This window comes from Geotrypetes seraphini, chromosome 14 (genome assembly GCF_902459505.1).
Source record: "Geotrypetes seraphini chromosome 14, aGeoSer1.1, whole genome shotgun sequence".
Classification (NCBI taxonomy): domain Eukaryota; kingdom Metazoa; phylum Chordata; class Amphibia; order Gymnophiona; family Dermophiidae; genus Geotrypetes; species Geotrypetes seraphini.
Genome location: NC_047097.1, coordinates 33,889,790 through 33,904,620, shown reverse-complemented (window position 1 = coordinate 33,904,620; position 14,831 = coordinate 33,889,790). Strand labels below are relative to the sequence as shown.

Here is a 14,831-nt window from a genome sequence, read left to right as displayed (position 1 = left end):
TTCTCTCTTGTCTCTCTCCAGAGAAGGCAAGCACTGTTAGTTGGTCAATGGAGGAACCTGTTTAATTCCAGGAATCATGAAGCTCTGTGTCTTTCTTTCTCTCTCCCTGCCCCCCTCCCCAAGCCACTGTCTTTCTTTCTCTCTCCCTGCTCCCCCCCCCAAACCAATATCTTTCTCTCTACCTGACCCCCCAAACCGCCACCGACAATGATTTCTTCCTGCTTCCCCAACATGCAAAAGCCAGGCCCGTGCAGCCATTACACAAGCGTTTCCCCTCCCCCCCATCAATTCTGACGTCGGAGAGGAAGTGCGATTGGCTGGCCCAGAACTTCCTCTCTGACGTCAGAATTGATGTCGGGGGGAATGCTTGTGTAGTGGCTGCATGGGCCTGGCTTTTGCGCTTCGGGAAAGCAAGAACGCATGGCAACATGAGTCTATTGCAGAGCCCGGAATGGGCTCTGCGATCTAGTGCTGTCCGATACAGGAAAAAAAATTTGGATTCAATTCAGCCTATTGAATTGATATTTTGATTCGATTTTCCTGCCCAATTGGGTGTTTTTTCCAAAACTTCCTGGTGGGTTTATTTTATAGCCTCTTCACCCCCTTTGGCCTCTCCACTGGTCCTGTGGTATAAACAAAATAAACTAACAAAAAATACTTTTCCTCTCTCTGTTAAATCCTAGCTCACGTTCGCGGTCTAACACCAGTTCTAGAAGGATACACATTTTAAATCTGACATATTGTAATCACAAAACAGAAAATAAAATTATTTTTCCTACATTTTGTTGTCTGGTCATTTTTCAAATCATGTTGGCCCCATATTGGTTTGGTTGTCTTCTGATAAAACTCTTCTTCTTTCTCCTTTCTCTGTGCTAACCATCCATCTTCCATCTCTGTCCTCCCCTTCTGTTTCCCTTTCCTCCTCTGGAGGTCTGGCATCTTTTCTTTTGTTCATCTCCATCCCCCCGCAGCTGCAACAATAGACCCCACCATCCAAAAATCCACCATCTCTCCTTTTCTCAATACCCTTTCATCCAGCATCTCTCTTCTGTGTCCCTGTCGCTATTCTCCTCTCCAGTACTGTCCCCCTTGTGTCCCTATTCCCATGATCCCTCCATGCCCAGCATCTTATCTCTCCCCATATCCAGCTTCTTCTTTCTCTCTTCCTTACCTCCTGTATCCCCTTCCCCAGATATAGGCTTTCTCCTACTATCTCTCCTGCCATCCTGCACCCTGCCCACCTACTTTAGAGCAGTATCTGACCCTCTTGTACCCTTCCCCTTGTGGTCTTCCATTTCTCTCTCCCTCTCTCCATTAGTCCAGCACCTCTCCTCTGCTTTCCTCCCCCTCTTTTTGGTTTGGTCTCTCTTTTCCCTTCACTTCACCCCAGGTCTGGCATCTCACCTCCCTTCTTTTACACCTTCTGCCTTATCCCTCTGCACAGGCCTGCCTCCCTGCCACAAAGGCACTCTTCCTCCTCCTCCCAGGCCTGCCTCCTCGTTGTGAAGGCCTGCCCCCCCCCCTCCGCCATGAAGGCACTCTTCCTCCTCCTCCCCACCGTTAAGGCCTGCTCCCCCCCCTCCCCGCAAGCCTTCATGTTCCCCCAGCTTCCCCGCTCTTACCTTAAGCAGCTAATACGGCATCCTGCAGGATCGCTGGTGTTATACCGATCCCTGCAGCTGCCCGTCATCCTCAGCGGCACGTTCTCTCTGTAGCGATCCTGCCCCTGACGTCAGAGCAGGGGCAGAACCACAATAGAGAGAACGTGCCACTAAGGACGATGGGCAGCTCCAGGGATCGCTAAAAGCACCAGCGATCCTACAGGCTGCCGTATTAGCTGCTTAAGGTAAGAGTGGGGAAGCTAAGGGAACATGTAAGCCTTTCTGACTGACCCTCCCCCCTCAAGCAGGAGTGGCAGTGGATGGCCAGCAAGAGGCAGCGTTGCCGCTCCTGTTTTAGGAAGGCTCGGGGAAGGGTCGGTCATCAAATCGGGAGGCTGATTTTTTTTTTTTTTAATTGAATCGATTCGAATTGATTCACCCGATTCAAATCTGTGAATCGATTTGAATTGTGAATCGGGCAGCACTACTGTGATTGACTGTGTTGCCCTTGCGATCTACTGGTTGATCACGATTGACCTTTTGTCTCACCTATTGCACTGGATGTGGTATTCTGGAAATACCAATTTAAACTTACATTAGTACTATATAATGGAACCTGGGTACCCAGATTCCATTATAGAATAGACTCCTTGTGCATGGCCTTGGGGTATATAAGTGGGAGGTGCCCAGTTGTAGCCTTTACACCACAGCATATTCCTTTTTAGCCTATCCAAAACATACCTCTTTGAAATCATTCATCCTAGGGATCTATACATGTAAATAGCAGCTTTCTGAAATTATCAGTTGCACATATATGTGATCTATATATGTAAATCCTATTTTCATGTGTAATTGCTTGAGAGAGACCATGCATTATAAAAGGTAAGGTACTTTTGGCCATACTTCTTTATGAAATACAATATGAAGTACTTTTTCTAGTCTGTAATTTTTTTAAACTAAATATGCTCCAAAAAACCCTTACCTTCAATCTTGATTTCAGCAATATGACTCTTGTCATCAAAAACATTTATACAGAAAGCATCCAGTTTGGCAATCAGCTTGAAATCAAATATGTCATTATCCTTGGAGGCTTTTATGACTGTTGAAAAAATATAATAATTTTGTTAAGAATAATGTCATATGCTGCTATAAAAAAAAAAAAGAATACTTGTGCAGCCAGAGTGCCCAACAAATCTTCTATTTTGTTCCCTGCTTTGGAATCATCTTATATTACATCATTTCCAATATATAAATAAATATTTGTGTTTTTTTAATTTTAATTTATATCCTGTCCTCCCAGAAAGCTCAAGGCGGTTTATAATGGAACATATATAGTTTCAGTAAACAGAGGGGGTCTAAGTATAATACCATAGGCCACATATTATCATAGTATACATACCTATAGTAGATACAAGCATAGAGCTTGTTACATTTATACAATTGAACAAAAAGTCCTGCGCTGCACATGTTTTTAAATAAAACAACTACGGGCTACTCGATATACCTTTCTTCAGGGCACTGTCTTTGTCGAGCTTCGGTGTTTTGGGACGCCCTTGCTTATCGGCCATATTTTTGCTACTTGATGGAACAGCAGCGGTTAGGAAGTTGATTGTAGAGAGCAAGGCTTGTGTATGCAACAGCAAGACCAAGGAAGAGAAAGCAACCTGATTAAAAAAAAAATTAGTTTAATTAGTTTATGTCTGAGCTCTAAGTGTTCCCAGATACTATAATCCCACCCCCACCCCATCCCCTTTCACTAAACCACGATAGCGGTTAATAGCGCAGGGAGCTATGCTGAATGTTCCAGGCTGCTACCAACACTCATGGAGCTCTTATGAGCATCAGGAGCAGAGCAGAGCATTCAGTGCGGCTCCCTGCACTAATAACTGCTATTGTGGTTTAGTAAAAGCGCGGATAGTGCAAAAGATAAGAATAAGCAAGCAGAAAAAAAAAATCAGAGGTTGTAAAATCAAGGTTTAGCTTTCATATCACTACAATACAATTTACATGCTATGACAGAAAAAAAAGGGAACAAAAGTTTTAAGTATACTTTCCCTTTAAAAACAGATTTGCACTTGCTTTTAATGAGAGGATTTTTCTCCTAGAAGATAATATGCCTGAATTTGAAAACATAACACAAGCACACTAGCTTTTTTTCCCCTGACCTAAACATGCTTCAGAAACTACCAACTTTCATCCAAGTAAAAAGTACACATTTTGTTGGTCCCCACACACAGAGTAAGGCTGGGCAATTTTCAGACTACCCTGGGTAAACAACTCTTAAGGTATTATAAAAGAAAATGATCTTTGAAAGAGATGTGTTAAAAAAAAAAAAAACTCACTCTAAATCAGTGGTCTCAAACCCCTTGCAGGGCCACATTTTGGATTTGTAGGTACTTGGAGGGCCTCAGAAAAAAAATAATTAATGTCTTATTAAAGAAATGACAATTTTGCATGAGGTAAAACTCTTTATAGTTTATAAATCTTTCCTTTTGGCTAAGACTTAATAATAATATTGTCATTTATAGCTAAGAGACATATGATCAAGAAACTGTTTTATTTTACTTTTGTGATTATGATGAGGGCCTGAAAATAGTAATCTGCAGGCCACATGTGGCCCCTGGGCCATGAGTTTGAGACCACTGCTCTAAACCAATTTGCAAACCTAAATGAAAATCCAAGAAAAAGCAAAGTTATTTATTTTTCATTTATAGACACTTGATATATCACTCTTAAAACATTATGAGGACAGCAGGATACTGGGCCTCACACACTTGTGTAATCTGCCAGCCGAATGCTAAGAGCAATATAAACAAGGTCCAGAGCTTTGCCAAGAGCTCTATTGCATGTGCCGGTGTCCTTTGTGGGTCAACTCATTTCTTTCCTACAGTTTTGAAAAGGAGATGAAGACTCTGAAGAGGTGGGAGGTTTTGTGAAGACTGGTATCTGTCCTTGGAGGTTATCTGTTACAGGTAAGGAATATTGATTTTTTTGAGAAAAGTGTCTTTACAAATAAGAATCCCTAGCTATGTGTTATCTTAAAAAAAAAAAGAGGGAAGGAAGTGGAAAAATACAGGAACAATGCCAATGGACTATAACAACTTGTTTTGGCCATTACTGAAAAAAAGCCTCTTTTTTCAGTAATGGACATGAAGTAGTGATAACAAGGAATGATGACCAGATTTGTAAATTGAGAGGAGACATTGGTTATTAAAGATGGAAAAGGATTATTAGGAAGGAAGAAACTGGAACATGTTTAGTTCTAGCTCTGAGAATATTCTGAACTAGTCTTTAAGCCCGTTACATTAACGGGTGCTAGAAAGCACAGTTACTTACCGTAACAGGTGTTATCCAGGGACAGCAGGCAGATATTCTTGACTGATGGGTGACGGCACCGACGGAGCCCCGGTACGGACAATTTTAGAGTGATTGCACTCTAAGAACTTGGAAAGTTCTAGTAGGCCGCACCGCGCACGTGCAAGTGCCTTCCCGCCCGACAGAGGCGCGCGGTCCCCAGTTAGTATAAGCCAGCTAAGAAGCCAACCCGGGGAGGAGGGTGGGACGCAAGAATATCTGCCTGCTGTCCCTGGATAACACCTGTTACGGTAAGTAACTGTGCTTTATCCCAGGACAAGCAGGCAGCATATTCTTGACTGATGGGTGACCTCCAAGCTAACAAAAAGAGGGATGGAGGGAAGGTTGGCCATTAGGAAAACAAATTTTGCAAAACAGATTGGCCGAAGTGTCCATCCCGTCTGGAGAATGCATCCAGACAATAATGAGATGTAAAAGTATGAACTGAGGATCAAGTAGCAGCCTTGCAGATTTCCTCAATAGGAGTGGAACGGAGGAAAGCTACAGATGCTGCCATCGCTCGAACTCTATGGGCCGTGACAGAACCTTCCAGTGTCAGTCCGGTCTGAGCATAACAGAATGAAATGCACGCTGCTAGCCAATTAGACAACGTACGTTTAGAAACAGGACGTCCTAATTTATTCGGATCAAAGGACAAAAAGAGTTGGGAAGCTGATCTGTGGGGTTTCGTACACTCTAGATAGTAAGCTAGAGCCCTCTTACAGTCCAAAGTATGCAGAGCCTGTTCCCCAGAATGAGAGTGAGGTTTCGGAAAGAAGACAGGCAAAACAATGGATTGGTTGAGATGGAATTCAGAGACAACCTTAGGGAGAAACTTTGGATGTGTACGCAGAACCACCTTGTCATGATGAAAGACCGTAAAAGGTGGATCTGCAACTAGTGCATGTAGCTCACTGACCCTCCTGGCTGAGGTAAGAGCAATAAGGAAAAGTACTTTCCAAGTGAGAAACTTGAAAGGAGTGGTAGCCAAAGGTTCAAATGGAGGCTTCATTAAGGCGGAAAGAACCACATTGAGATCCCAGATTACAGGAGGGGCTTTAAGATGTGGTTTCACATTGAAAAGAACCTGGACACCAGGGGATGAGCTGAGAGAAGTTTTCCATGAACAGGCTCATGAAAAGCAGCAATGGCACTGAGGTGGACTCTGATAGAGGTAGACTTAAGGCCAGAGTCAGACAAAGAAAGCAGATAATCCAACAATGGCTCCACTGCCAGGGAAGTGGGATCAAGATGATGAAGAAGACACCAGGAAGAAAATCGTGTCCACTTCTGATGGTAACATTGCAGAGTGGTTGGTTTCCTGGAGGCATCTAGAATGGAACGAACGGGCTGAGACAAAAGAGTATAATGAGAAGTCAGCCCGAGAGATACCAAGCTGTCAGGTGCAGAGACTGGAGGTTGGGATGTAGAAGGGTCTCCTGATGCTGTGTAAGCAGAGAAGGAAACAGTGGAAGAAGAAAAGGTTCCCTGGAACTGAGTTGAAGTAGAAGGGAGAACCAATGTTGCCTGGGCCACCTCGGAGCAATCAGAATCATGGTGGCTCCCTCCCTCTTGAGCTTGAACAAGGTTTGTAACATGAGAGGCAGAGGAGGGAAAGCGTACAGGAACAGATTGGACCAATCGAGGAGAAATGCATCCGCTGCCAGACGGTGAGGAGAGTAGAGTCTGGAGCAGAATAGAGGCAGCTGGTGATTGTGAGGAGCTGCAAAGAGGTCTATCTGAGGAGTGCCCCACTGAGCGAAGATGGACTGTAGAGTTAAAGGATCGAGTGTCCACTCGTGAGGCTGGAGAATTCTGCTGAGCTTGTCCGCTAAAGAATTCTGTTCTCCCTGAATGTAGATAGCTTTCAGGAATAGGTGGTCATCTGTGGCCTAAGCCCAAATCTTCTGGGCTTCCTGGCACAAGATGCGAGAGCCTGTCCCACCCTGCTTGTTGATGTAGTACATCGCAACTTGATTGTCTGTGCACAGCAGGAGAACCTGAGGAAAGAGAAGATGTTGGAAGGCCTTGAGGGCATAAAACATCGCTCCGAGTTCCAGGAAATTGATGTGATGCTTCATTTCCTGGGCTGTCCAAAGTCCTTGAGTTTGGAATTCGTTCAAATGAGCTCCCCAGACATAAGGGGAGGCGTCGGTGGTGATGACCAGTTGATGAGGAGGTAGATGGAACAGAAGACCTCTGGAGAGATTTGAGGATATCAACCACCATTGTAGAGACTGACGAAGAGATGATGTCACAGATATGTGTCGTGAGCAAGGATCCGTCACTTGGGACCACTGGGTAGCTAGGGTCCATTGAGGAGTGCGCAGGTGAAGACGTGCGAAGGGTGTGACATGAACTGTGGAGGCCATGTGACCCAAGAGTATCATCATTTGCTTGGCAGAGATGGAACGTTGTGGAAGTACCTGCTGACATAGAGATTAAAGAGTGTGAAGACGGTTGGAGGGCAGGAACGCTCTCATGAGGACTGTGTCCAGCACCGCTCCAATGAATTGAAGTCTTTGAGTGGGGATGAGATGAGATTTGGGTAGATTGATCTCGAACCCCAGAAGTTGGAGAAACAGGATGGTCTGGTTGGTGGCCAGGAGTACTGTCTGAGATGAATTGGCATTTATCAACCAATCGTCCAGGTAAGGAAAGACCTGAAGGTGGTGAGAGCGTAGAAAGGCAGCCACCACAATCAGACATTTGGTGAACACTCTTGGAGAGGAGGCAAGGCCGAAGGGCAGCACCTTGTATTGGTAATGACAGTGATTGATCATGAAACGGAGGTACTGTCTGGAGGTCAGATTGACCGGTATGTGAGTGTATGCGTCTTTGAGATCGAGGGAGCATAGCCAGTCGTTTTGATTGAGAAGAGGGTAAAGGGTGGCTAAAGAAAGCATCTTGAATTTTTCTTTGACTAAGCATTTGTTGAGATCGCGAAGATCTAGAATTGGCCTGAGATCTCCTGTTTTTTTGGGGACTAGAAAGTAACGGGAGTAGAATCCCTGTCCCTTTTGATCTAGAGGAACTTCCTCTATGGCGTTCAAAAGGAGGAGGGATTGAACCTCCTGGAGAAGGAGAGAAGACTGAGGAGTGTTCAAAGCAGACTCTCTTGGCAGACTTAGGGTAGGAAGTGTCTGAAAGTTGAGAGAGTAGCCGTGGCGAATGATGTTGAGGACCCATTGGTCCGAAGTGATAACTTCCCACCGGCTGAGGAAAAAAGTGAGACGGCCACCTATAGGTTGAGGTAGGTGGGTAGATGTGGTGACGCTGGCTATGCCCTGGAGAATTAAGTCAAAAGGGCTGCGCAGATTTATGCTGTGGAGGCGGCTTCACAGGTTGCTGCTGCGGTGGTCTAGGAGTCTGTCGTTGTTGTTGACATTGACGCCTAGGTTGCTGGGGAGCTGATGGCAATGGACGAGCCACATAACGGCGTTGGTAGGCCGACTGCTGTCTGAAAGGCCGTGCCGGTGGAGTCTTCTTTTTTGTTTTGAGGAGAGTATCCCAGCGTGTCTCATGGGCGGAAAGCTTCTGGGTGGTCGAGTCCATGGATTCCCCAAAGAGCTCATCCCCCAGGCATGGATCATTAAGGCATGGTTGACATCAAGCTCGGATACTCTCAGCCAGGCAAGGCGGCGCATGGCCACAGACATGGCCGTCGCTCTGGAGGTAAGTTTGAAGGTATCGTAAATGGATCTTACCATAAATTTACGGAGCTGGAAAAGAGAAGACGAACAGTAGTGAAAAGCCTGTCGTTTCCGCTCAGGAAGATACTTTTCAAAGGAAGCCATGGTGGTAAGGAGATGCTTGAGATAAAAAGAAAAATGAAAAGCATAATTACCAGATCTGTTAGCGAGCATAGCATTCTGGTATAATCGCTTACCGAATTTGTCCATGGCTTTACCTTCTCTGCCAGGAGGGACAGAAGCATATACACTAGTCCCCGCAGACTTTTTAAGCGTAGATTCCACAAGCAGAGATTCATGGGGAAGCTGTGGCTTATCAAACCCAGGAATAGGGATTACTTTGTATAATGAATCCAATTTGCGGGGAGCTCCTGGAATAGTTAAAGGAGTCTCTAGGTTTTTATAGAAAGTTTCCCTCAAGATGTCATGAAGAGGGAGTTTCAAAAATTCCTTTGGAGGCTGGTCAAAGTCAAGGGCATCAAGAAAGGCCTTGGATTTTTTAGACTCAGCCTCCAAAGGAATGGAAAGATATTCGCACATGTCCTTCAAGAAAGAAGTGAAAGATGTGGAATCATGTTTGGAGGATGGATCAGGAATAGCAGGATCATCCTCATCCGAAGAACACTCACCCTCAGAAAGAAAAGGCTCTTCGGAGTCACCCCACAGATCAGGGTCCCTAATATGGGAGCCGCGGTCCCGAGACTCCGGAGTAGAGGGTTCTAGGTGTCGGGATTTGCGTGCCGACTTACCCGACCTCATAGATACGGTACCAGGAGATGTTACCGACTGCAACGGTGCCGAAGTCTGCACCGACTGATGCTGGGCTCTCGGCTCCGGTGCAAGGACTGGCATCGATACCAATGATGCCGAGTGAACCGGTACCGAAACAGTGGATGCTGACAGTAGGGGCTGCTCCACTGCCGGTACCGGTGGCTCAGACCGGACCGGGACCGGAAGGTTCGGTGCCAAGAGAGCAGGAAGGAGTTGTTGTAACTGCTCCTTGAGCTGCACTTGTAGGATAGCTGCAATGCGCTCATCCAAAGAAGGCACCGGTACCGCCTTTTTCTTTTGTGGTACCTGCGATGCTGCTCGACGCCCAGAAGATGAGGAGCCCGAGGTCAAGGGACTCACCTCGATAGGGGCGGAGCGCTTCTGCGGGCGCCTCATGGTCGGCAGGACTGGGCTCGCTGCAATCGAGACCGGAGGACGCTCCAGCAGGGAAGGCTTCTTAGCCGGCTTACCTGGGTGTTGCGACACCGGCGCGGTGTCGACGAAGTGGGTGCCGACTGCAATGGAACCGAAGCCGGTGTCGATGACGCGGGATCGGACATTTCGGCACCGAAAAGTAATCGCTGTTGTATCTGGCGATTTTTTAAGGTACGTTTTTTTAACGTGGCACAGCGGGTGCAGGTGGAAGCCTGATGTTCAGGACCTAGGCACTGTAAGCACCAGTTGTGCGGGTCCGTGAGGGATATAGGCCGTGCACACCGCTGGCACTTCTTGAACCCTGGCTGGGGGGGCATGAAAGTAAAAACGGCTTCTGCCAAATCGAAGGCCGAGGCCTCGATGGTGGCAGAAGGCCCCGCCGGGGCAAAACCTAAATGACGAGAAAAATAAAAAGTAAACGTTCGTTTTTTGTTTTGTTTTTTTTAAATAAAGAAAAGAAATGAAGGGAAAAAAACTTCCAAAAAGGTTTCGCGAGCGGGAAGGCGTTAAGGAAAAAATTTCAACAGCCGTTGAAAAAAGCGACTTCTTAGCTCCGCGGAAACTAAGAAACTGGGGACCGCGCGCCTCTGTCGGGCGGGAAGGCACTCGCGCGTGCGCGGTGCGGCCTACTAGAACTTTCCAAGTTCTTAGAGTGCAATCACTCTAAAATTGTCCGTACCGGGGCTCTGTCGGTGCCGTCACCCATTAGTCAAGGATATGCTGCCTACTTGTCCTGGGATAATAGATGTGTCTGTCTGTCTGTGTTTCTTTCTCTCTCTCTCTCCTTGGCCGCTGTCTGTATCCTTCTATCTCCCCCCCCCTGAGTAAAGCTGTCTGCCCCCAGGACACACCTCCCCCCCCCAAAGCAGTCCCCTTTCCCTCTCCCTGGCCCTCTTCTGTCTCCCCCCCCGAGCAAAGCTGCCTGTCCCCAGCACCCTCCCCCCAAAGCAGCCCCCTTTCCCTCTCCCTATCTCTCCATGGCCCCTTCTGTCTCCCCCAGCACACCCCTCCCCCCAAAGCAACCCCTTTCCCTCTCCCTATCCATGGCCCCTTCTGTCTCCCCCCAGCACACCCCTCCCCCCAAAGCAGCCCCCTTTCCCTTTCCCCCTGGCTCCCGGTATTGATTCCCTTCTTACCCTCCCAACATCCAGGCGTCTTCTGGCCTGCTCCTCTTCACCAAAGCAGCCTGCGATCGTGGTGGCCGACTTTAGCGAACCTCGCAGGCCGCTCTCCAACTCAGTAGCACATTCCCTCTGACGCGATCCCGTGCATCAGAGGTAGCGTGCTACTGAAGCTGGAGAGCGGCCTGCGAGGTTCTTTAAAGCTGGCCATGATCGCAGGCTGCTCTGAAGAGGAGGATCAGCGGCGGCAGCGGCGAGAGAGGGAGGGAGGTGACACAGCGACTCCTTCTTCTGCACGGAGGAGGAGAGCGGCTTGCGAGGTTCACTACAGCGGCTGGCGAACCTCAGCAGGCCGCTTTGAAGAGGAGCGGGAGGGAGGAGTCGCTGGTGTCTTCTGCACAGTTACGTGCAGGCGCCGTTTGGACTGGCACAGAAGCACACCTCACGGCGCCACCGCTCATGAATTTTCAAAAGCGCATGCGCCTCTAGCATTTTATTATTATTGATGTTATTTATGCTGGCTATATATGTTTAAATTGTGCATCACCAAGATAAAATATAGTTGGATATATAAAAGTTTAAACAACAGTAACCTAAAAATAATAAAATGAGGCCTGTGTAGAAAAGGCTTTTATAAAATTCTTAACTCTATAGATGCATATATACTGTATATATGCTTACTTTTATACAGTCTGCACATAGACATTCCTGAGAGAGTCATATAAGTGAAACAGAGGTAGAGTTGCAATTTTCTTATTAGAATGACTGAATTTCAATTTCATTTATGGTTCCAAAACTAACTCAAAATCCCCTCCCTGCCCAATTTTCTGTCTTGACCTGCCTTTCCCCCAAAGAACACATATTGAGATAAGCAGAGACTGTCTAATATATGTTAAAATGTACAGCGCTCCATACACATTTCAGAACTATAGAAATAATAAATATTAGTCGTAGTAGTAGTAGTAGAGATCTTTAAGTCTGTCTCCCATACGCCTTCTTTCCTCCAAAGTATACATATTGAGATCTTTAAGTCTGTCCACGCACCATCCACCTTATGACGAAGACCACGCACCATCCTGTTTATATCTTTTTGGCAGTGCGGTCTCCACAACTGTACACAATATTCTAAATGAGGTATCACCAGAGTCTTATTCAAGAGCCTTAATACCTCCTTCATTCTACTGGCCTATCTCTCCCTATGCACCCTAGCATCCTTATAGCTTTCACCATCGCTTTTTCAACCTGTTTGGCCACCTTAAGATCATCACATACTATCACTCCCAAGTCCCGCTCCTCTTTTGTGCATAAAAGTTCTTCACCCTAAACTGTACCGTTCCCTTGGGTTTTTGCAGCCCAAATGCATGACCTTGCATTTCTTGGCATTAATCTTAGCTGCCAAATTTCATAGCATTCTTCAAGCTTCACTACATCCTTCCTCATGTTATTCACACCATCAGGGGTGTCTACTCTATTGCATATTTTGGTATCATCTGCAAAGAGGCAAATCTTACCCGACAGTAATATCGCTTACAAAAATATTAATAACAGGGCCAAGAACCATGGCTCATAGACAACTCGGCGAAAGACAAAGGCGCGTGCCGACAACTGAGCGTAAGACGGAGGCGCGCGCCGAAGAAAATTACAGTTTTTAGGGGCTCCGACGGGGGGTTTTGTTAGGGAGCCCCCCCCCACTTTACTGAATAGAGATCGTGCCGGCGTTGTGGGGGGTTTGGGGGGTTGTAACCCTCCACATTTTACTGTAAACTTAACTTTTTCCCTAAAAACAGGGAAAAAGTGAAGTTTTCAGTAAAATGTGGGGGGTTACAACCCCCCACACCCCCCACAACGCCCCCACAACGCGGCGCGATCTCTATTAAGTAAAGTGGGGGAGTACCCCCCCGTCGGAGCCGTAAAAAGAGTAATTTTCTGCGGCGCGCACCTCCGCGCTGCGCTCAATTGTCTGCGCGCGCCTTTGTCCCAGCATGCTTTTGACCTGACACCAAGAACCATACCTTGAGGCACACAACTAGTAACATTCCTTTCCTCAGAGCGATCTCCATTGACCACTACCCTCTGTCACCTTCCACTCAACCAATTCCTGACCCAGGCTGTCACTTTGGGGCCCATACTGAGGTCCCAATGTTCTCTATAAGCTGAGTGGCCTTTTTTTTTTTTTTTCGCTTTTCTGAAATGTACATTTCCCACAAACATTAGAACAAAATAAGGAAATAGATTTATGTGTTTTATATGTTGAATGAAGCTTAGATGGCAACTCCGGCTGTGAAGAAATAAGCCAAGTAATAGGAAGACTCGTATGGTCTGTGTCCCATATATGGCAATTAGGATGGTCAAGGGAAAGCATCAATTGAAATGCCAGTAATTTGGAATTTGCGAACAGTGCTGGGCAGACTTTTACGGTCTGTATCCCACATATGATGAGATGGTTTAGATAGACTGGAGTAAGCTTTGATGGCAAATCCAGTAGTTGAAACCTAAGGACAGTATCTGACAGATTTCTATGGTCTATATCCTAGAAATGTCATGAATTAATAAGACGTGTGACTGTTAGGCAGACTGGATGGATTGCGTAGGTCCAATCTAGCTCAGTATCCCATCTTCACGGAGGCCAAGCTAAGGCACAAGTACCTGGCAAAAACCCAAATAGTAGCAGCATTCCATGCCACTGATCCAGGGCAAGCAGTGGCTTCTCCCATGTCTGTCTCAACAGACTTTTCCTCCAGGAACTTGTCCAAACATTTTTTTTAAACCAGCTACACTAACCGTTCTTACCACATCCTCTGACAACACATTTCAGTGCTTAACTATTCTCTGAGTGAAAAAATATTTCCTCCTATTAGTTTTTAAAGTATTACTCTGTAACTTCATCAAGTCTTTGTAAATATCGATGGAGTAAAAAAAATTGATCCACTTGTACCTGTTCTACACCACTCAGGATTTTGTAGACTTCAATCATTTCTCTCCTCAGCTGTCTCTTTTCCAAGCTGAAGTGCCCTAACCTCTTTAGTCTTTCCTCATAAGAGGAGTTCCATCACCTTTATCATCTTGTTCGCTCTTCTATGAAACTTTTTTCAGATAAGGAGAACAGAACTGAATGCAATACTCAAAGTGAGGTCATATCATTAAGTAATGCAGAGGCATAGAACTTCACGGTATTGCGGTATATAAGCTGTTAAGCACAGTTACTTACCGTAACAGGTGTTATCCAGGGACAGCAGGCAGATATTCTTAACGCATGGGTGACGTCGCCGACGGAGCCCTGGTACGGACACTTTTAACTAGAAAGTTCTAGTTGGCCGCACCGCGCATGCGCGGGTGCCTTCCCGCTCGACGGAGGAGAGCGTGGTCCCCAGTTAAGATAAGCCAGCTAAGAAGCCAACCTGGGGAGGAGGGCGGGTCCTAAGAATATCTGCCTGCTGTCCCTGGATAACACCTGTTACGGTAAGTAACTGTGCTTTATCCCAGGACAAGCAGGCAGCATATTCTTAACGCATGGGTGGCCTCCAAGCTAACAGAGAGGGAGGAGGGATGGTTGGCCATTAGGAAAATAAATTTTGTAACACAGATTGGCCGAAGTGTCCATTCCGTCTGGAGAAGGCATCCAGACAGTAGTGAGTAGTGAACGTGTGAACTGAGGACCAAGTGGCAGCCTTGCAGATTTCCTCGATGGGCGTGGAACGGAGGAAAGCCACAGAAGCAGCCATAGCTCTGACCCTGTGGGCCGTGACAGCACCTTCCAGTGAGAGACCGGCCCGAGCATAACAGAACGCAATGCAGGCAGCAAGCCAGTTGGAAAGCGTTCGTTTAGAGACAGGGCGACCTAGACGGTTAGGGTCGAA

The 14,831-nt window shown here is 46.6% G+C and overlaps 1 protein-coding gene across 2 annotated transcripts in view; it reads right to left on the bottom strand.

Annotated features, from left to right (window-relative positions):
• VPS13C (vacuolar protein sorting 13 homolog C) overlaps window positions 1–14,831 on the bottom strand; it is a 442,250-nt gene that overhangs the window by 239,231 nt on the left and 188,188 nt on the right. For both annotated transcript variants that reach the window (XM_033920131.1, XM_033920132.1), the window contains exons 29-30: window positions 3,106–3,265; window positions 2,584–2,700 (exon numbers count right to left, since the gene is read on the bottom strand). In XM_033920131.1, coding sequence (XP_033776022.1) covers window positions 2,584–2,700; window positions 3,106–3,265 — 277 coding nt within the window. The remainder of the gene's footprint in view (window positions 1–2,583; window positions 2,701–3,105; window positions 3,266–14,831) is intronic.